This window comes from Arctopsyche grandis, chromosome 5, assembly GCF_051622035.1.
Source record: "Arctopsyche grandis isolate Sample6627 chromosome 5, ASM5162203v2, whole genome shotgun sequence".
Classification (NCBI taxonomy): domain Eukaryota; kingdom Metazoa; phylum Arthropoda; class Insecta; order Trichoptera; family Hydropsychidae; genus Arctopsyche; species Arctopsyche grandis.
Window position 1 is genome coordinate 22,788,139 of NC_135359.1, and position 26,332 is coordinate 22,814,470.

Genomic DNA, 26,332 nt, shown 5'->3' on the forward strand with positions numbered 1-26,332 from the left:
GATATATATATTTTTTTTGGTTCATAGGCGGCTCTACAACATGATCGAGTTTCTGTCACCGTCCTGCTAGTTTACCAACTCGGTCATGTTGGTTTGTCGCTACTTTACTTCCTTCCCACTCGTTACATTAAATAGTCGTCTCTTAACAATTTCGTCGTTTCGTTCCATATGCCCCCCATAATAGTATAGTATGTATTGATTATCGTTACAATCTAAAAACAGTTAAGCAATAAGCTTGTCTAAAAATCATTAGAAAATGTAATTTTTTTTATTAAATACCTGTCATCGATTTTGTATTCTAATAATTTTGTAAAAAGAGCCTTGTAAAAATTAGGAAAATAGTTATTTTTCATTATTGAGGATAATATCTGGATTATATTGCACTGGTTGAGTATTTTAGTCTATTTTTTTCAATATTTAAATATCGTCGGAATTTATATTAAATGGTCAATATTAATGTTAAATTAACTGGTAAGTTTTATTTTGACGAATGGTTAGTATTGCTTTTTGGTCGGTAACAACACGAGGTTGGTACAATCGTGATAGGCAATTCTATCCAACAGGCATTGCTATTTGTTTTGGCGGTTCGGTGATTACTAGTCAAATGTGAACCGGTCACAGGACAACTGGTCGCTCTAGATCGGTCACATGTGATCACCCGTCACACTAAAATTGGTCACACGTTAAAATCGGTCAACCAGTTATCTCGTGACCGATTTTAGGATGTGACCAGTTTTAGTGTGACGGGTGATCACGTGTGACCGATCTAGAGCGACCGGTTGTCCTGTGACTGTTTCACATATGACTAGTAGTCCGTTTACCGTTTTGGCGAATGTGCGTCAGATTTTTATTATTTTTATACTGACCATTTTGTTAAAATCCTGGCCGAAAACTGATCTATAAACTTACCGTTTAATTAATATTGAATACTGGGCAAAGGTATAAGGCTGGGTCTCCGACTGTGATTATTGACCAAAAGTCACTAAAATCACTATAACGGAACATCTGGCAGCCGAAAAGTTCATTATACTGACGATAACTATTATATTGAAGAGAACTCGAGTGCCAAATATTCCGTATTTGCGATTTTCGTGGCAAATATTGTCTTTTGGACGTGTAAGACAGGGAAGGTATGTTGACCGTATCCCGGTCTAACGAAACACGTGTTGTGTAGTTTGAAAGAGGATCGTTTATTTTTGTTCAATTTGGTACAATGGTTATTGTATGTACGAAGAAGTTTCTTCGGAGATGTGATCTAGTTGAACTCTAGAGGCTCACTCTGCCGGTGGAGGTTGCTGCGTTGCTTTATAAACGTTTTGGGTTGAAGTGTGTCGTGTGCACATCTTTTGTTCTTGGTACTCGCGCTGCCCTAGTTATGCTGCGAGCGTGGTTTTATGGGTTCATACGCCTGAACGTAGTTCGTGGTTTTTATGGGTTCAGTATGTAGGCATATAGTACAACTGAAATGATCTCATCAGGTCACTGCGACACATATCTAGGAAAGTCATTAACGCATGGCACACGCTCGCCTCGTCAAAAGGTCGACACGTGTTTCTATACACGTATCTGGGAAACAAAGGAAGAACACACTGAACCCATAAAAACCACGAACTACGTTCAGGCGTATGAACCCATAAAACCACGCTCGCAGCATAACTAGGGCAGCGCGAGTACCAAGAACAAAATATGTGCACACGACACACTTCAACCCAAAACGTTTATAAAGCAACGCAGCAACCTCCACCGGCAGAGTGAGCCTCTGGAGTTCAAACAGATCACTTCTCCGAAGAAACCTCTTCGTACATACAATAACCATTGTACCAATTGAACAAAAATAAACGATCCTCTTTCAAACTACACAACACGTGTTTCGTTAGACCGGGATACGGTCAACATACTATGGAGGATGAACGAATGAGACGACTGGCATGTTAATGCACGTGTTTATTATATGACAGCTGAAGACAGAGTGAGTAGTGGCTCTCCGAACCCAGCCGGGTTGGTCCCCACTCGCAGGAAGGCAACCAAACTCGACCATGTCGTATAAGCGAGCCGCCACAATACCTTCCCTGTCTTACAAGTGTGTTCTTCCTTTGTTTCCCAGATACGTGTATAGAAACACGTGTCGACCTTTTGACGAGGCGAGCGTGTGCCATGCGTTAATGACTTTCCTGGATATGTGTCTGTCGTACTATATGCCTACAGACGAGCTCAATGTAATCCATATAACCGTCAAAATAGTCGGTGACCCAGCACTATACTTAATTTGTTGCCGTAATGTTCGAGAGCATGGTCGGATAAAAATCGGTTGGGGTCGTCGGTGCGAGTGACAGTGGCTGTCGGTGGAGTGACAGTAGCTGTCAGGTGTCAGGTGTCATGGACGGGCGGTCGCAGCAGTACGACCGGCAGCTGAGGCTGTGGGGCGGCGCGGGGCAGAGCGCGCTGGAGAGGGCGCGCGTGTGCGTGGCGGTGGGGGCCGGGGGGGGGCTGGCGGCCGCCACGGAGGCGCTGAAGGCGTTGGCGCTGGCAGGGGTGGGCGCGCTCACCGTCGTCGACGCCGCCACCGCCGCGGCCGCCGATCTCGCCGCCAACTTCTTCCTGGAGGCGCAGAGCGTGGGCAGGGGTCGCGCGCACGAGCTGGTGCGTCTGCTGCTCGAGCTCAACCCCGAGGTGCGCGGATACGCCGTGCCCGAACCCGTGCACCTGCTGCTGGCCGACCGGCCCGACTTCTGGGCCGACTTCGACGCCGTGCTGGCTTGCGGTCTGCCCGAACGCACTCTGGCCGAGTTGTCGCGTCGCCTCTGGGACGCCAACATCCCGCTTCTGGTCTGTCGCTCCGTCGGATTTCTGTCGTGCGTGCGCTTGCAAGTGAAGGAACACTACGCGATCGAGACGCACCCCGACAACTTGCCTCCCGACTTGCGTTTGCACACTCCCTTCCCTACCCTCGTCGAGTACGTCGACAGTTTCGACCTGGACAACATGGAATTTAAAGATCACGCTCACGTGCCTTGGCTGGTCGTCCTGTACACGGCGCTTCAGACTTGGACGCGCGCGCACGACGGCCGCTGGCCGCTCAGCTATCGAGATAAAGAACAAGTCCGGGAGATCATCAGAGCTGGCATCAAACGAGACGAAAATGGAGTTCCACTCGACGAAGAAAACTTTCAGGAGGCCATCCGAGCCGTCAACGGTTCCGTCATACAGACCACTCTTCCGAAACCGATTAAAGACATTTTGTACGACGACGCTTGTATCAATCTCACTCAGAAGAGTTCTCCTTTTTGGATCATGTGCTCGGCTATCAGAAGCTTCGTCGAAGAAGACGGAGCGGGAGCTTTACCGTTGAGAGGGTCGATCCCGGATATGACTGCCGCCACACAACATTATGTCAAACTTCAAAATGTCTATCGACAGAAGGCGGCCGCGGACGCGGAATCCGTCTATAGGCGAGTGCTTCAGTTGGTAGCCGAACTCAGCGTCGAGAGCATTAGCGAAACGGACGTCAAGTTAATATGTAAACACTCCTCTTCGTTGCACGTAATAAGAGGCTCTTGTATATATGACGAATACCAAGTCGGAAGTCCCATCTCCAGTTGTATCGCGAGGCACTTAGAAGAGCCGAATCCCATGATGATTCACTACGTTTTGTTGCGTGGAGCGGAACGATTCTATTCGGAACAATGCAGAGCCCCCGGTGAATGGGACCCCGAGACTGACATAGTCAAATTGAAGACTTGCGTGACTAAATTGTTGGGCGAGTGGTCGTGTCCACCGTTGGCCGAAGACGACTATGTTCACGAAATGTGTAGGTATGGTGGCTCAGAATTGCACAGCGTGTCGGCCTTTATGGGAGGGTGTGTCGCTCAAGAAATTATCAAACTAATCACCAGACAGTATATCCCGATAAACAATTTCTTCATTCACGAAGCTATGACTTGCAATTCGGCGACATTTACATTTTAATCTCATTATGTTTACTAGTTTCAATTTAATCGAATACTTTTGTAAATATTACAATTTGGATAATTATTGTAAGCTTATTTAATACTTGTAATACGTATTACATAATAAAATTTGATTTTTCTACATTTTTTTTTCTCATATTTACATCAACATCTAAACATTATACTAGTTGTTGGGACGTTATTTTAAAATAGAGACTAGATTTCGATGTGTGATTTTTTTAAATTTATTTTTCATTATAATTTTAGCATAAAAACAAAAGACTTTCTGTACTGATAAAAGAGTCATTAACTCAATACTAATCAAAACTCAATTCATTAGTACAAAAATTTTTAATCAAATATAAAAAATTACCAATCTTCAACATCGCCAGTTCCTCATCAAAATCCACATCGAAAAAACAAGAGGATATCATTTCATGTAAAGAACTTCAGAAAGTATCAATTACAATAAGTGGCTGGCTCAATTTTTATGGGGTCAGGTACTGAATTTTTGTGGGCTTAAAAAAAAATTATTATGTACATATAAATAGAAAAACTTTGCACAGTAAATCAAATTTGAATAAAATTTATTGACTTCCTGTGAAAACTTACTCATGTAAAAAGTTCTGACTCACCAATTCGTTCATGTTGTCGACAGACTATCTTTTAGTATTTACGTCTAATTTTGCTATAAGTTTTTCAATTAAAGCGTTTGTTGTAATACATTTTATTCTCGAGGTTATAATCATCCTGAAATAAAATACGGTGCGCATAAAACAAATTAAAGAAGAATCATTCGTTTTACCTGCAAGTTGGACAGTGCGATATTTTTATTTTCCATTTGCTTATACAATAGTCGCAGAAGGAATGACCACAATTTAGAATTCTGCATTCAATAAAAAAAATCGTTGCATATTGCACAAATCATTGCGGACTTTATAATTTTTTTATATTCCAGGATTAGAAATTTTTGTGTTGAATTGAGTTTGTTGCTTTTTTCCTTTTTACTAAAAGATGTCTTTCGGGAAGATTTGCCATTTTTCCCAAACTTCTGTATTATATTGTAATAAAACAAATATGGCTATGGAGTTAGTGATTCATAATATTGTACAATATCATATACTACATGACACTACCTTAACATCTGTCCTCATAAAACTCATCGTTTGTATATATAAATCGATAAATTTAAAACTTATAGTTGATTTAAATATTCAAGTAAAGAAGAGAAAACGTAATTTTTTTATATTTGTGTATATATATGTAGGTATATAAGTACATATAGTGTATCTGGGTATTATTTGTCACATTAAGACAATTGAATGTCGTTTAATAGATTAATTCAAAAACGATTTAATAATATTATATATGTATATATATATCGATTAATTTGGATCAAGTTTTGACATTTATTTTTTTATTTCAATTTTTTCAGTTTTTTTTCACTAAAATAACTTTTGAATTAATAAACATAAATCAAATTGGTATTTTAATTTAATTAATAAACAAGTGTGTGAACATAGCTATTAGCTGTCTACAGTTATTAGTTATCGTCTTCAACATTTGCTTTCAATTATTATTTCAACTTCATGTCTTACTGCATATGTGTGGCGTATGCAATCAATTGTACATTCTTGTTCAATATCCTTGACCAGGATTGACCGAGTAGCAGATGCAAGTATGTAGTGTCAGCCCTAAAATTTTCAGCGCCCTGGGCGTGAACTAATATTTGCCTCCCCCCCCCCATTTTTATTAAAGGTCTGACCGCACCATGCGTCTGCGACACGAACGAAAGTGAAACGAATTTTTGTCTGTTCGTGTACACCTGGTCAATGCATTTTTCAAAAACCCAGACCAAATGAATGGCGAAAACATACAGCGATGAACGGCACACTGTGTGCATGGCTCCTCACCGTGGTTGGTCTCCTACATTTCAAATATGGGATACACCGTTATCGATCACTGTCAAGCAAGGATAAATACAAGCATACAATTTGATCGAGTAAAGTCCAGAGGATCATCGTGGGGAATGGCCGACACGGCACTGAATGGCACACATCATTTTTTCGCATGTTTAAAGTAGAAAAAAAAAATACGTGCCACATTCACCGCCATGTGATTTTGCCCGAACACGTGCGTGCTTTAAGGGATATGGAGATCGAACGATTCCGAGAATTTCCATTTCATTATTTTCTTCCTACTACTATCCTTGTTCTTTTATAAACTTACTGCACATAGTTTTGAATAGGATCAGGTATCTTTACATTTACAGGTATCGGAAAAAATTAACGGTTCGAAATTGCTCGTGCTCTCGATTTTCTCGAAATTATAATCGTTTCCACAATGGTAAAAGGATTATTTCGCACATTAATTGCGCGCATGACAATCGTTACTACAAAAATCGTGAATACGGAATATCTGGCACTCGAATTCTCGTAAGTACAAAATTTCGTGTGATGGAGTTTTTGGGTGCCAGATTTTTCGTGATCGAGATTTTCATGATGTGTTTTTTTAATGACGCTGAGGGTGCCAGAGGCGTCGGCGGCGCTGGGGGCGAAGGCATCGGGGGCGCCGGAGACGTCGGTGGCGCTGGGGGCATCTGAGACGCCGGGGGCGAAGGCTCCGGGGTGCCGGAGGCATCGGGGGCGCTGGGGGCGTCGGCGATGCACAAAACGTAATTCTTAATTCGTAATCACTTTGTAATCTCAGTCGTAATTACTAATTCGTGCATCAATTTCTTTCCAAAACCAGTCGATTCAATATCTTTAACTTTATTTTTATTCGAGTTTCAATTCCTTTTCGAAACCACCCGTTGAAATCAACGGGACCAACACTAGTATATATTTAGATTTGGGCATGGGCGCCCGCAGAAAATTTTCTAAGGGGGGGGGCGCAAAATATTTTTAGTAATGTTTTAATGTAGTTTTAATTTACTGTAGCGTATTTGTATGGTGAACGAACGGACAGGACACTGTAGTAATAAAGGGCATCTTTCCCACGAATTGCCAAATCATTTGTTCCGCAAAATAAGATTGTTGAAATAATAGGATACAGTTTCTTTCTGTTTTCTTCAATAGTGCGTTTTACAGAATTATCTATCTGACAAATAATATCCTTATTTGGATCTCTAATGGTTGACGCGAAGTGTTCAGCATCTTGTTGAGACCCACGATGCCATGCTGAGCTGGTATGGTTTCTGGCACATTCATTAAAATCTTTGTACTTTGTACAAGGAGTAGTAACGAAGGCACCTTGAATTCCTCTTTGAACTGGTTGCGGAAATAAAACACAGAAAATGCAAAAAGCACCTTTTAACCTAGGTGAATATGATAACCATGGAGTATACTGGGTTAGCCAAGATTCCCCGAAACAACATTTTCCACTTCCTGACATGTCGCCTTCAAAATCATATGACGGGTGAGGTTTGAATGGATAGTTAGCAAACGATACTTACGCTTAAGATCGATAGGAATCTTCGTAGTAGATTTTACATGGGCTGGCTCCAGACTGGCCAACGCTCTGTCCCTCCACACTTTCATTATGCTAACACGAAGTGATTTAAAATAAAAGTAAAATTATTTGACTATTTTCAATCAATCCAGGGGGGGGCAAGCGCCCCCCTTGCCCCCCTGCGGGCGCCCATGGATTTGGGTAGTTTCCTGTGCGGCAATTTTCTTGTGCGACGAATTTTCGTGCAACAGCAAACTCGATTTTCGCAGCGGTGGTTATTAGTCCGGTCAAATTAGACATTCAAGGATACATAAATTCACAACAAACTGAAAGCTGAAAAAAGTGATGCGATACATTACTTTTTGCGCAATTTACTTACACCCAGAATGAAGAAGAGGAAGATCAAGAAGAAGATCAAAAAGAAGCATTTGAAGATTATGAATCAGATGAATAATTTTCTCTACTTTTTAAACTCTTTACTCTAAACAGAATCACAACAGACCTGTGGAATAGGCCTACTGGGGAAACCACATTAAAAAAAACGCGCTAAATACACTACCTATATAGGTGGCGTGGAAACGTGTACATATTATGACAATTACAACTTCTTGAATCGTTATATCTCAGAAATGGTGGCTCTTAAGAAAAAAAGTATTAATACATTTTTTATAGATAATTTTATGACCTACAATTTTTGTCTGAAGTAATTTTATGATAAAACTTACCGTTTTGCTGAAAATCATGAAAAACCCATATTTTTGACCTTTGCCCTCAGGTAAATTTTTTTCCAGGTATCAGAACGATGAGGAGTTTTGACATGTCATTTATAATTATGTTTTGAACAATTTTACTCACTTTATTTTATTTTATTAATTGAAAAATCAACAGACAGGATGTACATAGATATGTATAAAAAAACAAATAGTAAATAAATAATATATGTAACATCCGAGTCCAATAATAGATTTTTACAAAAGTGAAAAAGATAAATATGAGGAAAACAAATTAAAAAGTAAAGAATAAAGGCATGAAAAAATATGAAGAACATTGCATAATTAAACTATAGTATTAAAATATTTGGAAAAGGTTATAAAATAGAATATAAGAAGAAATTGAAATTTACAAATATAAAACAAATGAAAAAGGTAAATACAAAATAAACAAATGAAAAGGAAAATAATGAAAGCTATAATATGATTAAATAGCACATTACATAACTAAACTAAAGTATAAAAATATTGGAAATATTGGAAAAATAGAATAGGAGAAGAAATGAATCAATCGGTCAAGATTCTCTTGATGTTAGACCTGAATTGATGTAGGGAAATACCAAATAGATCAACCTCATTCAGCTCTCCGTTAAACATACGATAAACGCGCTGCAGATAAAAATATTTTTGGGAATTAGTATTGAAAGGATCAAGTGAAAAGAGTGCAACGCGTCTAGAGTACCGAACTGGGATTCTGAAATTAACCTTATTCAGTAAATCAGAACAATCAAGGAAACCATTTATGAGCTTAAAGAAGAATATAGCATCAGTATGTCGTCGCCTGACAGAAAGATTGTTAAAAGAAAGGATTTTTAAAATGTCGGAAACAGTAGAATGGGTATAGGTAGGAAAAAGGTAGCGTAAGGATTTAATAAATTTAAGTTGAACTTTCTCAATACAATTAATATGGGATAAATAAAAAGGTGACCAGATAATTGAGGCAAATTCAAGGTGAGACCTTACAAAGGAAAAATAAAGTAATTTTAGTACATAAGGATCATTAAACTTTACATCACACTTTCAGCGTGTTGTGAATTTATGTACCTTCACTGCTATTTTTTGGTCTAATTTGACCGGACTATATCCTGGTAGCGATTCACATTTGGGATGTAATCACCGAATATGTGGAGGAAGTGTCGAGTGAGGAGAAGTTTAGAGCTGGCCGCGAGACGCAGTGTTGGGACCGCGCAGAGTGCGGAGCGGGTGCGGGTGCGGGTGCGGGTGCGGGTGAGGTGAGGCGAGGTGAGGCGACGCGAGGTGAGGGTTGCGGGGCGAGTGGGTGAGTGAGTGAGCGGGTGAGCGGGCGAGTGGGCGAGTGGGGTGAGCGGGGCGAGAGGGGGCGAGTGGGGGCCACCGGGGGAGCGCCAGCCCCCGCCCTCGCCATGGAGCGGCGGACGGTCTCCCGCCGCAAACAGAAAAAGAGCAAAGAGGCGAGTCTGCTGCCCCCCGCCGCACGCGCCCCCCGCTCCGACCCCGACCTCGACCCCGATCTCGATCTCGATCTCGATCTGGATCCGGATCCCGAGTGCGGGTCTGGCCTCGATGCTGATCACGATCACGATCACGACTCGTGTCACGACTCTTGTGCCGTGGCGAGCGCGCCCCCCTGCGAGGAGGTGGCCGAGCGGCTGGCGGGGCTGCGGCTCACGAACGGCACCAACGGCGGAGCCCCCCACGAGGAGGCCGAAACCGAAACCGAAACCGAAACCGACACCGACGCTGACGCTGACGCTCGCGGCGCCCCCGAGACGCCCCCTTCGGTGTGCGGCCCCACGTGTGCCGCCCCCTGCTGCGCCCTCTGCGGGGACGTCTGCTTCGAGTCCTACCAGTCCGAGCTGCAGATGGCCGACATCATGAAGCTGATCCAGAAGGACTTGTCCGAGCCCTACTCCATCTACACGTACCGCTACTTCATCCACAACTGGCCCAAGCTGTGCTTCCTCGCGATGCATCGAGACAAATGCATCGGAGCCATCGTCTGCAAACTGGACTTGCACCGCACCGTCAAACGAGGATACATTGCCATGTTGGCCGTCGACCAAAAATATAGAAAAAGAAAGATCGGCTCCAAGCTTGTAACGCAAGCTATTTCGGTAATTTTAATTCATTCAATGTTTTACATATTGTATATTATATTACAGTTGGAATGTCGATTCAAAATCGCCTTTAGCTCTTTGACAGTCAAATATAACCTCGTAAAAAGTTTCTATACTAAATATAACAAAGAATTTATGAAATATAATTCAAAATTCGTTATTATACTTTTCATATTTTAAACGAATATTATGTTTTTGTTTTCAGGTGATGATATCAGACGGAGCAGACGAAGTTGTGTTAGAAACGGAAATAACAAATAAGCCAGCTTTAAGACTGTACGAAAATTTAGGATTTGTGAGAGACAAACGGTTGTTTCGATATTATTTAAACGGTGTTGACGCTTTGAGACTAAAATTGTGGCTGAGATGAAACTGCATCGTCCAGTTTAATCGAAAAATCTTTTAGATTAATTTTACTCTAGTTTTGTACAGATGCAATGTTTGCAATGATGGGTAAAAAATATTTTGAGCGTGAAAATATTTTTAATATTTCTAATTGAATTAATTAAAATAGTAATATATGAGCTGTTTCATATGAACGTTGAATGAGCCCAGTTTCAGAAAAATAAAATAAATCATGTATGACTTTAAGCCCCCAAATCGGCAAAATCTTGCAATGTGATATATAATTGTATGTGGATTTATATTTTTTATGTATTAATAAAATTGTAGATTAACAGCATCTTGGATTATTCAATATTGTATTATCACCGAATAGAATTTTTTTTTTAAATCAGTAATACACAAATTTGTTTAAAAAAAATATGACTAATTTCTGTTTCATTTAAAATAGCTCACATAATGTGTATATCTTTAAAATTGTAAATTATTTTTTGCCATATGAACAAATATTATATTTACTCTCGGAACAACATTTTATGTTCATTTTTAGGCTATTATATAATTTTTTTGGGTTTTTAGGAATTGTTTTTTTTTTTTTGTTAATTTAAAAACGGTTTTATTGCTTGTTATAAATATTAGTTACTATTGACAAAAGGATTTCTTTAATTTTTATTATTAACTTCGATTTATAGAAGAACACAAGTTAACTGTTTCTAAAGAGTTCGATATATCGGAAAGAAACATACAAATTCATGTTATTTTCATTCGGTATATTGAGTTTGTGGTTGAATTTTTCCACTCTCTTTTAAATCAAGCATTTATAGAACAATCTTGATTTATTAATTGACATCTTACACTCATTGTGAACATTGCTCAGACACGCATATAAATATATCTTTCTCAGATGTAAATTGATATCGTAATACACTCACAATGTATTAAACAAGCATGTTTTTTTCTATAATTTTGTTGAATTTTATTCATTGTAACTTTGTATCATGTACAATATCAACAATGTGATATAAACTCGTAGCAAAATTTTCATTTGAGCTTGCTGGTATATATAAATATATATATTTATAAGTGATGTGTATATAATCATATACATAATGTACATGAAACACTATTATATTGATTTATTGGTGTTTAACGAGAATGAGAATGTACACGAAAATGCCAGATGTAACGTATGTGAATTATCTTTAGGATTTTATGTGTAAATAGATGTCTTTCATATATTTTTTGTTGTTTTTCAAAAAAACAATGTATGATCTTTTTTTATCGAATGTTCATAAACTTGTATGAAATATGATTAATAGTAATTTGATAAAAAAAAAATACCAAAGAATTTGTTTTTTTTTTTCTATTTTAATTTTTCTCACTTCCGTAAACATTAATCTGATGAATAAATGACCAATTTTTGGTTTTTGAGTAATATGAAATGGGTAACTAATTTCCTATTATTGCCAATACAAATTTCAACAATCAGATTGTCGCCATTTCTGATCCCATTTGAAATATTCGTTTCTTTCAGACAAATGTTCCAATATAATATTCCAAACGATTCTAACAGTTTGTTGGAATATTTTTGCAAATACTGGAAAAGCAAATTTAGAAAATCGCCTTTCTGTTTATATGAAAAATATTCGTTTTTGTTCAATGATATCGTTAAATCCAGGGATGAGTGTGCGTAATGTCTGGCATTTAAAGTGAAAAATTTGTAAATATAATGTATTATACAGGTATATAAAGTAAATATCTGTTATGCTACAATGTTTTCGAGGCGTTGTATATTTATTTTATACGTTAAATTACTTTTTTTTTGTGTTTATATATGAGCTTTTTTATCAATTAGATATGTTGATTAATATATAACTAAAATTTAATTAAATATGATTCGAACTGATGCGACGAATATCATGTACACTTAATATTAGTTCGGCCACTATTTACCCTCGTCGGACGGTTAATATTTATGTGAATACTGTGAATTTTCTGTACTGTAATAGATAAATAAAACGTAATACGAATTTTTTGGAGTTTTATATATAATACATGGTAAACGGACTACTAGTCATATGTGAACCAGTCACAGGACAACCGGTCACACGTGATCACCCGTCACACTAAAACTGGTCACACCCTAAAATCGGTCATGAGAAAACTGGTTAACCGATTTTAGGGTGTGACCAGTTTTAGTGTGACGGGTGATCACGTGTGACCAATCTAGAGCGACTGGTTGTCCTGTGACAGGGTTCACATTCGACTAGTAATCACCGAAACATAATACATACATACATATAATGATATAGTCACATCAATTATATACAAACTAGTGGCCTGTGTGCACTCGGTAAAATATCGCAATTCGGATCAGCGGAATCAATAATTTATTAATAACCAGATGAATCTGGCATGCGCTACAATGCCAGAATAAGGAATGCAATTCACGTTTCAAGTGATGGTTGGAACTCAACAACGTCTCTTCAACGCCGTGTTGTCATTTATTTATTTATTTTTAAACAGACCATTGTGGCATAACAGGAATTCCTAAAGCGCCACAATGGTCAAAAAATATAACACAAAAAAGAAAAAAAACAAAATAACAATTAAACATAAACATAAATACATCCATACATACATAAAAAATAGCATTTATAATAACAGATAAAGTAAAAATATCAAATAAAATATAGCATAAGGAATGCCTTGCACCTACAGCCAGTTTCAATAAATATGTAAGAAACAACTACAAATACAAAACATCCCTGTAAGGCCCAAATGGAAGAGAGTTAATCAAAATTTCACTCATAAATCACAATCAATCATGAAAACAATGATGAGCGCAGACTACCAGATAAATGGGTTAGAGTAATTTCCGACAATTTACGCTCACTAAGGTGGAAAATATCACATTCAGTCTCGGCAGCAACGATTTCATTAAGAAGTCGGATAGCTCTTGGAATAGGAGCCATTCGAAAAAGAACTGTGCGGGCAGGAGGTACAGCCAGCAAATGATGATGTCTACCACGCACATAGTGAATAGGGACATAAAGCCCCAACTGCTCCAGCAACAACGGGCATGACGTATTACCACGTAAGAGCAGGAGAACGAAACGAATTAATGAGAAGTTTCTCCGAAGTTCAAGGGAATTATACCCAAGCATGCCCAAAAGGAAAGGAGTGGGGTAGAGATATGGGTAATACCCATATTCTTTCCTATATAGGAAACGAAGAAATGCTTTTTGCACTTTCTCAATCATCAGAGAGTAATTTGCTTCATGCGGATTCCACACAATCGCATTATACTCTAGCTTACTTCTCACAAGCGAATTGAAAAGCAAGCGAGAAGACAAAGGATAGGAGAATAATCTTGCATATCTCAAAACAAATCCAAGTCGACGAAAGGAAACGTCAGCGACTTTTTTGATATGGTTGTGAAAGGTGAGCTGAGGATCAAAAGTGATACCCAAATCGACAATAGATTCCACACGCTTCAACAAGACGGATCTAATGGAATATCCGTGACAATAGAGTGAATGTGCACGTCCATAGCTCATAATTGCACATTTGTTTAAATTAAGTTCAAGGCTGAACTGAACTCCAAGACAGCGTTAATATCAGCTTGAAGGAGAGAGGCTTGCCTCTCATCCTTGACAGCAAAAAATAATTTAACGTCGTCAGCAAACAAGAGACATGATGCATTACATAAAACTCTAGGGAGGTTATTAATAAGAATTGTAAATAGTAATGGGCCTAAAGTGGACCCCTGAGTAACACCAGATCGAGTAAAAAATGAAGGAGATTCATAAAGACCATATCTAACAAATTGCTTCCTATCACTAAGATAAGAAGCAAAGAGTTTAAGAAGACGCGTTGAAAAACCAACCATAAACCAGTCATAAACCAACTGGTAACGTGGTTACCAACGAACACATTTCCTTGACTACACAATGGCGCTACAAACTTTCGCGTCAGTAAAATCGTAATTACGAATATTATTATTAAGAGGTTTTTTTTCACAGTAAGGACAAATCCTGAAAGTTCCATTGTTATCGGTTGAGTGGCTTAGGAGCCTGTACCAGACAGACAAACACACATTCAATTTTATATACATATATATATATATATATATATATATATATATATATATATATATATATATATATATATATATATATATATATATATTTAAAATTTAATTAATATTTTTGAAAAAAAAATCTTGTTTTTTATATTTTATTTTATTTTTACATAGATATGTACCAGGAAGACCTAATAGGTAGACCCCAATGCGCGTTCCTAGACAATTAATTACAAACATTGCAGCATTTTCATTACATAAATCGCCGTATTTTGAGAGGCTGACGAACAAGGAATTAACAATTAATTAATTAATTAATCCATAGAGACATCTATGGATTTAGACTTGTACAAATTTTTTTAAATATAGTACATAAATCAAATTTAGATATTTGTGACATAGCGGGTAGGATGATTTTTGCCAATTAGATGGAGGAACCGTTTCAACAAAATGATTGACTTGCAGTCTCAAATATCCAAATCGGACCAGCAGTATTAAAGATTAGCACGAGATCGAACCCGGTAACCTAACGGTGCTAAACATAAACGTAACCACCGAGCCATACTGCTGGCGATATACGATTCCAGGGGGAGAAACAGGATGGAGCATATAAACAAGCATTCACACGCACTCTACACGCACGCACGCAATAGACAATTATTTTATACGATATAGTTCGTAATGTTTCAATTATTTCGGAATTGGTTAATATATTTCAGAAAAAAAAATCTTGTTCGTAATGCAGCGTTGTGACAATGGAATTATTTGAATCGATTTGATTAATTTTGTGAAATATTACGTCAACTCTGAAATTCGAATTGGGTATCCCCTCTTCATACACAATTTTACAAAATTTATGCTATCGTTGGGGCCTGCCATCTTCAGATGGGGGCCTCGGTACGAACAAGCTAAGATGAGGTTAGTAATGAAACGTAAAGGAGGTTTGTAAAAAATACCTCATCTCAATTTCAGTGTTTTAAATAAAATCCATTTTTTCTCCTTATTTTATTTTTTGGAGTTCCTTTCATACAGGGGGGTCATTTGGGAGTTCAGCGGAGGGTACATTTGGCCAGACCAGGAATATGCATGTCATTTGATACTATGAACCTTAATCAAATCGATTACACATTACTAAAAGTTTGGGACAGCAGAAATTGCAACAAATTTAAACATGTCGATCAGAAGTTTCTTCCGAAAAACAGGCTTCAGAACCAATTATTACGCTTTGTCGCGACACCACGTTTCACACTCGCTTTCACGTCATGTTTCGATGCGTAGTTAACAGATGGTGTTGTAACGTATAATTTCAAAATTTATTCCCACCTTAGAAAAAACGAGGATATGGTATGAAGAATAGTCTCAATGGGGTCGCATTCATCCAGCTTCGTTCGAAAGATAAAATCGGCCAATTATGAGTCCATAAAGTCACGGTTCGTTCCTCGTCTTCGCTTATTTCGGCATTTGACAACTCCACATTTGTTCTATTGGGTGCTTTGGAGATTTATTATGAAATAAGTAAAAAAAAAATGTATGGACGTATTGAGAAGTATGCATAAACTTCAGGAACGCGTGCGACTACTAATTCATAAGACTTGAGACATCTGTTGACATATGTACATGTAGTCGAAACGTCATATCGTAGCGAAGCGTAATAACCATAGAAGTAGAATGCATAGAATCGCTCTCAGCCTACAAAAATGTTGCTACAAAAACTCTGTGCGGCAGAGTTTGTTCATTGTTTGCTAAACTTCGTCTCTCTCTCTCTTGTGTCTCTTTTCTGATTTTCCGTCTCTCTCTTCAAAGGCTCGCTTTTAGACGATACTTTTGTTAACAATGACCATTCTATGCATTCTACTTCTATGGTAATAACTAGTTTTTGGGCGTGAAGCGTGAGCCTCACTACTAAACAAGTACCAAAAAAAAACTTTATAAAAAAATACCACAAACTGGCTCAAATTTTGCCCCCCACCTGAAAAAAATTGAAATGAGGTCCCTGTCGAGTGCTTTGCATTAGTTTCCCTCCCCTCCCCAAGTTAACCAGACCACACAAGGGAAAACTACTTGATTTCCTGGAATAGACCCAAAAGCAAGATTTTGGATTTTGTTACCAATATTTATTGGAATTAATAGTTGAATACCCTCGTCATACTTAACAATAATTTTTATCACCGAGTAAGTACATTCAGATCTACACCAACAATTGAAACTTGTCTATTTTTTACTATGATTGCGGACTGCGATTTGAATGTATGTAAACAACGTCACTATTTATTTTTTCTACTACTTTTTAGTGCTTGTAATGACAATTATTTCATTGGGGCCGCCGAGAAGAATCCTGAACTCTTGAAAAATAATTCCGAGCCCTATGACAAACTAAAAAATAGATCTTATAGATATATTTTTAATATGTGAAAAATATATCAGAACTATTAGAAAAATACCTACATAGATGTTCGTAGTTATTTTTTAAAATAATTGAATAAGAAAGTATGATATAACTAGGGATAGGCCCGAAAATGTGCTGAAACGGGATTAAAAAAGGTTAACAATAGAAACCCATTTATTTCGAGCTGGCGCATCCTACCGCCGCTCACTGGATATAACTAAAGCCCGGACCCAGAGGGTGCCGCGTATTGTTCAAATGTTGTAAATGCATTGTTAAAGGTTTGACGAACCTTTTTTACAAAGGATTTACTACAATGGAACAATGGATAGCACTGTGACTATCCTACCTCTAGATATAACAGGTACGATTTCACATGGACACTAAGAATGCGTGGCTCGAAAAATAATAAACACAGCATTAAATAAATATATGTATTTTTATGTAGAATAATATAAAATATCAATATCGGTCAGTCGAACGTCTGGAACTTTACCCCAACTTTCTGCCCCCCCCCTTACCCTCTCATCGGCCCTGTTCATCACCTATATGCTTATTTACCATTTTTTAATACTAATGCTATTATATTCTTTTCAATAATATTTTATTGCATAATTTAAAGTAGACATGTTAAAAAATAGTTATGATTTTTGTTTGTAGGGTTTGTTTATACGTATTAGGGAAAAACATGCCTGTGATTTAATGAAAATTCGTTTGCTTATCGAAGTTTTTAGCTCTTTTTCGTTTAGGATCGAGTTCAAATTTAGTTTTTATAACTAAATGCATTTTAGTTGACAATATCTAATATAATAAAAAATCTGGCCGAGTTAAATTGGCTCAAAATTTTTGATGTTTAAGTTGAATAAATTTACTCAATTACAATCATTATATGTAAGCTTTTTATTAATTTTCTTATTAAAAGTTCAATAAAAAAAAATCCAAGAATTCATGCATTTTGCCCAAGTGTGAGGCTTCAGATATCGTCGACGAGTATTACTCAAAATATAAGCGTTCTGAAAAAGCCGGCATCCAACAATGGACGGTTAACGACGACAATTAAAGGGTTCGGTGGTTATTCCGCACAAAGCGATCTCGCACACGTCATTAAAATCTCGATCACGGAACATCTAGCATCCGAAAAGTCCATCTATCGATAGTTATACACGAACTAGCATACTAAGGAGAACTCGATTACCAGATGCAAAGAAATGAAAAGACCATGGCCCGAGCATCGGGGGGACAGCCATGGCACTGGCCTGAGGGCCCGGACCACGAGGGGGTCTGGCACCGAGACAATATTTAATTTTATTTTTTATTTTTACATTTTAATACAAGGAATGCTTTACAGGTAAACCCCAATGCGCCTTCCTGGCCAATTACAAACAATAAAGCATTTTTATTTATTATACAAATCGCCGAATTACGAGACACTGACTTAAACTCGCAATTTAACGAGACATCTATGAATTCTACATAAATTCTATTGTACATTAATCATACTCAAATAGTGGTGACATAGTAGGTAGGAAGGATTTTTATCCAATTTTAAATCGGGAACCGTTTCAACAATGAAATCAGAGAAAGTTGGCTATCTCTGATAGGAAATGATCGACCAGGAGTCACAAATATCCAGGTTTAACCAGCAGCATTACAGATATACTCAGAAAAATTCTATTCAATCGAGGTCAGCTCATCGGATCGAACCCGGCGCCTCTCTGTGTTAAGCAGAAGCTAAACGACCGAGCTATGATGCTGGCTAATATATATATTTTTTAAATTTATTACGAAATTGTCTTTCATCTTCGTACTTGTTATGTTCAAGTAGTAACTTTTCGGTGATACCTTAGATATTATCTTTATACCACGACTTTTATTTGAGATTTGTGAAAATATATTATCACTTATCAAAGTGATCCTCAATCTTAGTACTCCTTAATGCAGAGCATCTTAACCTGTGTGCCGCGGAAATATTTGTTCCCCGAACAGCACTTCGGCCTACTGCGTGCGAGTGAGATCGCGTGTGAGGAAGAAAACCGATGTTAATTAGCGTTTTGTCACCTATGCATATACGGAATAACTAGCGACTGCCGATGAAGTATGTACATATGTATGTACGTAGCTGACAAAGTCTACGAGACGTAAACAATGTGTGCCGCGAATATCCAGAGGTTACGATGCCCCGCCTTAATGTGTATGTACTGTGAAAAATATTGATGAAATGATTTTTAATTTCAATTTTGAAACATTTGGGGGGGGGGGGGGGCTTAAGCGGGTCTACCTCACGGGCCCGAAAGCGAAACGCCCGAAAACGCAAATTTTGGAAGGCAAAGATCGATAATCGAAAGATCTTAAGTCGAAAGATCAAAAAAAAAGGGTGCATGGTAAACGGTACATACTCACTTACAACAAGAATAAGAGGAACAGGTTTTTCCTCCCGTATTAATGTGCGCGCGCCATTGATGTATAATACACATAGATGGGCCCTGACGTGTGATTTTGGTCGGAGATCTTGTCTTCACTAACTGAGGGGTGCGGGGGGTTTAACTACCGGGGAAGTTGGGAAAAAAATGGTTTTTTCCCTACGACGCAGCGGTACCTACCTACCTACTAAGAGAAACTGTGCATGCGCCATGTATTTTGCATGCGCCAAAAGGGAGACCAGTATAAGACGTGAGGGCGGATCTAGTGTATTATACATCAATGGCGCGCGCAGAATACGGGAGGAAAAGCCTATTCCTCTTGTTCCTGTTGAATCCTGCTAGCGCAAATTAAGTGAGTATGTACCGTTTACCATGCACCCTTTTTTTATCTTTCGACTTAAGATCTTTCGATTTTCGATCTTTGCCTTCCAAAATTTGCGTTTTCGGGCCCGTGAGGGAGACCGGGCTTAAGCATACTAGCCTGGGGGCCCAGCTTGGGAAGTGCGGGCCATGTCATTTATTTATTTATTTAACATATTAGCCACAGTGACATTACAGAGATCTCCAACGCGTTGCTGTGGCCGGTCATTCAGTAATAATAACTTATAATAATAACAATATTAACACAACATCATTAAAATCATAAAATCATAAAAAAAAAGAAAAAAACATAGATAAAGTAATAACAATCATTAATATTTATAATAGGCAAAATCAACCACTGGCATTCCTCAACAACCACTCAACCAGATTAGTATATTTTATATTGAAGAGGTCAATTTCACCAGAAATCCTGTTAAGCAGATATATCGCTCTAGATATAGGAGCCGTTGACAACATATTTGTGCGAGCCACAGGAGGAACAAACAAATCACGATTTCTCAAGTCCCTGAATTTACAAGGTGCATTAAACCTAAATTCCTTTAGAACCTGAGGATTGTGTATTATCCCATTCAACAGCTTAAAGTGTCTTCCCAGTAACATATTCCGACGAGACTCCAATGAGCTGAAACCTAACGCCCCTAATAGGAATGCACTAGGATATAGCCAAGGATAATAACCATACTGTTTCAAATAAAGATATCTGAGAAACCGTTTTTGGATTCTCTCAATCTTCAAAGAATGAGTTATATGGGTAGGATTCCATATAATAGAAGAAAATTCTAGAATACTACGTACTAAAGATTCATAAAGAATTTTAAGCACCAACGTACTCTGGAAAGGTTTGCTAACTCTTAGTAAGAATCCCAGCATTTTTGTTGCACGCAAACAAATATTGTCTATGTGTCGTTTAAATTGAAAATTATTCGAGAACAAGACCCCCAAATCACAATAATCATCTACAAACTTTAATTCAACACCACTTAGGCGATATGGATAAATCAAGCGATTTGAAGATCTTGTCACATTGAGAACACAGCATTTTTGAATGCTAAAAAATAGACACTCGAGCAGTAAAAGTGTTGAATCGAATCATGGCGAATTAGATCGCTGTTACGGCCGAGAGCGTCAAAACAAAAGAGCGCAGCGGTAGAAAACGCACCGATTCGAATTTGAAAAGCGAACGCTATCCGGGAGAGTGAGACTGTAGAGAAGTCGTCTACCTGCAGCACCTGTACATTATGGATTGTGCACTTGTGAGGCCACCACTACCTACTACGAATGGCGAGTGGTGAGTGGTGAGTGCGAGTCGAGTGGCGAGTAGGAGAGACCAGTCGGCAATCTGAGATCAGTCGGCCGGCGACCGCGCGGTCGTAAGCGCGTGTTTGGAGTCGCGGTCGGTCGACCGGTGACGTTCGGCAGTTGTCGTTCGGCATTCGGAATTCGGCATTCGGCGTTCGACACTCGCCACTCGCCACCCGGCATTCGGCATTCGGCTTTCGGTGGCGCTGGAGTCAGGTGGTGTTGACGTATTCTCTGACATGCGCTGACCGGCGACTGCGCCCCCGCCGCTCCCTTTCAGCTCCTTTCAGCCCCTTTCAGCCCCCATCGCCCCGAGGATCGCTCTTTGAGGAGAAAAGCGATGGCCGAGCGCGACCGCCTCGCCAAGACGCCCATCAGGGTCGGCTTCTACGACATCGAGAGGACCATCGGCAAGGGAAACTTCGCCGTCGTCAAACTCGCCAGACATCGAATCACCAAGACTGAGGTAATTTCCGTCAATTTCGCCACTGTTTTTCCCCACCCGCGATCGATTTTCCGCATGCTTTTCCCGTCAGCTGTACCTACTCGGTAGTACGCGCGCCCTGGACGACCTGCATTTCCCCCTGTGACTTTTCAGTTTCAGCTTTTCCGTAGCTCGCATCACCGGTCTCGGGAAACTCCATTTCGAAAATGACGACATGATGATGTTGTATTGTATACAATGTTTTGATTTCAGATTCTTTTCAATAAATCTAATATATAATTTCGAAAGAGACTTTGTATGTAACTATTGTTGCTTCGTAGAAAACAAATGAATATTCAAATAAATTATGTTTACTATTAGATTGGCCATGTTTAAGCGGGTTATATTACAAATACCGAGCGAAGCCGGGTAAAAACCCTAGTCTAATATATGATTTCGAAAGAGACTTTGTATGTAACTATTTATTGTTGGTTCGTAGAATTAGTGACGTTCAATTTAATAAAAAAACAAATGAATATTCAAATAAAATAAAACTATTGAAATAAATTTAATTAAATGTTTACTATTAGATTGGTCATGTTTAATCGGTTTATATTACAAATACCGAGCGAAGCCGGGTAAGACCACTAGTATTCTATAATCTCATTTGAGTTGTGTGGTAGCACATTTCAGTAACAAGCAATGAGTAAATTTTACTTACATATTAAAAACGTTATATACATATATGTATATGTTGAACAAATACATTGTTGTTACTTTCATAAAATTTCATCTAGCTAAATTTCACAAGAATTTGACTTTTTTTTTATATGAACTTTGTATCAATTATTTTTATTATGTCCAGCTACTCGGTTATTTTATATGATTAAAAATGAAAGGTTGAAGAATCATTAAATATTACTGCATATATACGATGTTTTCACATTTAATTAATTCAATTGTTATTTTTTTATTCGAATTTTCCGATAGGATGTCAAATATATAGAACCGCATTTAATGCACGACTCGCTTTGATTCTCAGTTAAGCTTGCGAATTAATTATTTTTTCAATCCTTTTGATAAAAAAGTCATGCGTATAAGATAAGTTATCTATTCAGTCCGATTTTCAGAATCCTTACAGTTTATGCACAATATACATAAAATGTGTGTATGCACCTAATCATAAAAGAAATTTCAAAATTTATATTTTAAGAAAATTAAAAAAAATTCGCCATTTTGAAACTTAAAATGTGTAGAAATATAAGATTTTTTTCATTTAAACATTGTAATAAATATGTATATGAAAAAATCAGATGTGTGTCAATACTCATTATATTAAGTTTTTCTTGCGTAAGGAACAAGCTTTATATTATATGAAAAAGTGCTTTATATTATATTCGAAAAACTGAAACATTATTCGGTGGTAAAATTTAATCTGAACTTCATTTATAAGGATTATAAGATTTAAATTTTTGCTTTCCTTATTAAAAATGAGGCATGTTTGCATCAAAATGAGGCATGTTTGCATCATTTTTATCGCTCCTTTTTATTTTTCTTCTAATCCCATTCTTAGCTCCAAAACGTCTTCATCAGATTCTTTCAAGCGAACCTTTCAAGTCTGTAATACTACTGGAAATTACTCATCTGTTTCTCTGAATCTTTTCTAGTTTATTCAGGAATTCTGTTTACGTGTCCCGGCTAACTTAATTCATTTTGTTGGCATTTTTGAGGTCCTCTTTTTTGTCAATAGAGCTAGATCAATATTTTACTTGTTGTTTTCATACTTCTGCCCAAGAAACTAATCATTCTGCAATCAAACGAAAATTTCATTTAGGTAAATTTATGAAAATCATCTCAAATGATACTCAGTGGCGTCGCTAGGGGTCGTGTCACCTAAAAAATATTTTTTATTCATTATTAATATTTGTGAATTGTTATGACTTACGAGAGGGAAGCGCCAAAAGAGAAGCTTACACGCTGTTTCTGGATTGCGTCTCCGTCTGACTGAATTTTTTCAGGAAGTCGAACAAAATCCAATTATGACTCATATTTTATGCTACATATATACCTATAGCTGCACCAGACGGATTTTGTGGTAGCTGCATAAATACAGAAAGCTGTATATATACAGATATTGCAATGAGGCGTGTAGCCACTCGAGGACCGCCATACAACGAATTCGACAAATTAGCGTTTTCCAATTTGAACAATGTGGTGCCACCCCAAAAATGGTGTCACCCGGTGCAGACCGCGTCGCTACCGAGTACTATAATAGGCACAGCAATAATCTTTTCCCGTGCTTAATTATTCTAAATCAAATTTCCTAGGCGAATGCTGAGATATGTATTGTTGTGTGGGTTTTCCGGTGTTGTTGCTCTGTAATCCGGTCCATTCATCTGCAGCACGCGTTCGCGAGATGTCAAAACGGTTCCGTTGGCTGAGGTCGCCAGATAATTATTGTGTTCGAGATACACAAGCGAGCTCACGTATATATGTACACATGTACAATATAAAACAAACATATATATGTATGTACATACAACCGTACCTATCGGCCGTTTAATCGTCTCGGACAGAGCTGTCGGGGCAAGCGGCCAAGCGAAAATAAAATATTCGCGCAAAATATTCTGAATTTTTCTGCAATTCAGCTGGCGGCCACCTCCTCCTCACCCACGTTGTTGTTATTTTCTGGACGCTTCTCCTTCTGCGAATCGACCGCGACACGTTCATCAATGAACTTAATTAAGGCCGTCCCCAAGCCCGCTCGTTACATATAGCACACGAGTTCTGGGTTAGTCAGCACGTGCCAGTCGATGTGCTTTGGAATTATCCTTTGATTTGAGACGCCAAAATTGGTTTTGGTCTTCAGTCGGCTCGGTGTGAGCTTTGCAAACATTTTAAGACTCGCCGCTAGTGTAAACTCTCGCACGTTATTCACGGTGCAATATGTCTTCCGTCGGTCTCGCTATCTCCTAGTTAAATCTGAGGAAACTCGCTAGAAGCTTTCGCATCGAGGGACTCGCTAAATTCCTCACGAGGCACTCGTGTATTCTCTCGTTTGGAATATGGTATTAAAAATAGATCATTTTATTATTTGCCTTTGGTTAGGCCAAGAGTGTATACATACAAGTGGATAAATAAAAAAATTAAACGGTAAATAATGTGTCTAATTCCATAAAACGGTAAAAACTAACTTGTCGGTTTTTTATATTAATGAATTTTGATATAAAAAGCATTCAAACAAATAGAAATAATGTTTTGCACCGTATACGCAAATTGTAGTTTTTTTATCGGATTTTAAACGGTTCAAACGTGTGTCGATGAGTACATATAACGAGTGAATAAAAAATTGTTGATATATTTTTATGAATTTATAAGTACGTGCTCACTTGTATTTCTTAGTTTATAATGGAAAAATTCAGTTTTTCATTTATTTTTAAAGATGCGTTTAATTTTTAGGATTTTTTTTGGAAAAAAGTGTGAGGAAAATTATCCCATCTTTAAATCTATTAATTTAATTAGATTTAGTAATTGTATTGTACACTCAAAGTATGTATGTGTAATTAATATGTTTGATTTGAGTCATTGATATTTATTATTGATTCTCAAATTATTTTGAAAATTAAATCCGTTCCTATACTATCTCTGTATATCATCATCAGACATCGGATGGTCATTAGGGCGAATTGCTTTTGAGGTGTTATGGCTATTGTTAACATCGTCAACTATTGTTAACACTCAACACAGTTGGAACGTGTATTTTTATTACTTACCTCCTTTATTTGTCATTGCCCTAATGACTATTCGCCCTATACATAAACATTACTCATGATGTATGTATTTATTTTACGTGACGGAATACTTTATTTTATTTTTTTTAACAGGTATACCCATTATTTGTACATAAACAATTCTTAACATTTTTGCAAATACAGTTATATATTGTTTTATACAATAAAATACGAGACAATGATTCAACAAATGAAGTCAGATAAAATGGCAAACCCTAATACGAAATGATCGATCTGCAGTCACATACATATATCCAAGGTCTGGCCTGCAACACCGGGCTAGGGATCGAACCCATGACCCCTCAGTTGAAAACAATACACACTAACCACTAAGCTGTGTTGCTGATTAATCGATTATTATTATTAATTATAACTCATTTCTAATGTAAATACATCATTCATTATTAATCGAGTGTGAACATTGCATCACAATAGTTCGATTAAAAAATCAGAGCTACTTATAATTACTACATAGTACATATGTCATATACTAAACATGTTTTAGTCGTTTTTGGTAATGAATATGAAAATTCTGCTTTCTTATTAAGTAAACGGCGAGACTTTGAGATGAATTGTCTTTATATATTGTGGAGCTTTCATACAAATTTAAGGTTTTACATACATACATATGTACGTTTTCAGTAATGTTTGGTTTTTTGATTTGCATAGTGCTCAAGTTTTTAGAGAGTTTATATATGTATGTATGTATGTACATAAGCGAAACCGGAATTGTTTGTGTGTGGTGTAAATTATTCAACAGCGTACGCAAATCAATGACGTTTAACACCACCTTCACAATCGATCATAAGAAAACTGAAAGGTCACCTTCTACGGCTTTGACCCATTTCACTGTAGACGCGTTCATTCGCGCGATAAGCGACCGATTGTGCGCCGGGGTGGCCTTTACCGTTTAGCAATCCACGACAACGATGATGATTACGA

The 26,332-nt window shown here is 37.8% G+C and overlaps 3 protein-coding genes across 3 annotated transcripts in view; all 3 read left to right on the plus strand.

Annotated features, from left to right (window-relative positions):
- The first annotated feature begins 2,322 nt into the window (after positions 1 to 2,322).
- On the plus strand, positions 2,323 to 4,087 carry APP-BP1 (Nedd8-activating enzyme E1 regulatory subunit APP-BP1). Its single transcript, XM_077430477.1, has one exon. The coding sequence runs from the start codon at positions 2,377 to 2,379 to the stop codon at positions 3,964 to 3,966; it is 1,590 nt and encodes a 529-aa protein (XP_077286603.1). The 5' UTR covers positions 2,323 to 2,376; the 3' UTR covers positions 3,967 to 4,087.
- Positions 4,088 to 9,340: 5,253 nt separating this feature from the next.
- On the plus strand, positions 9,341 to 10,945 carry LOC143911774 (uncharacterized). Its single transcript, XM_077430805.1, has 2 exons — positions 9,341 to 10,260; positions 10,469 to 10,945. The coding sequence occupies exons 1-2, from the start codon at positions 9,550 to 9,552 to the stop codon at positions 10,631 to 10,633; spliced, it is 876 nt and encodes a 291-aa protein (XP_077286931.1). The 5' UTR covers positions 9,341 to 9,549; the 3' UTR covers positions 10,634 to 10,945.
- Positions 10,946 to 21,003: 10,058 nt separating this feature from the next.
- The window catches only part of Sik2 (Salt-inducible kinase 2), a 126,975-nt gene continuing 121,646 nt past the window's right edge, over positions 21,004 to 26,332 (plus strand). The window contains exon 1 of the mRNA XM_077430865.1: positions 21,004 to 21,641. Coding sequence (XP_077286991.1) covers positions 21,516 to 21,641 — 126 coding nt within the window. The 5' untranslated portion in view covers positions 21,004 to 21,515. The remainder of the gene's footprint in view (positions 21,642 to 26,332) is intronic.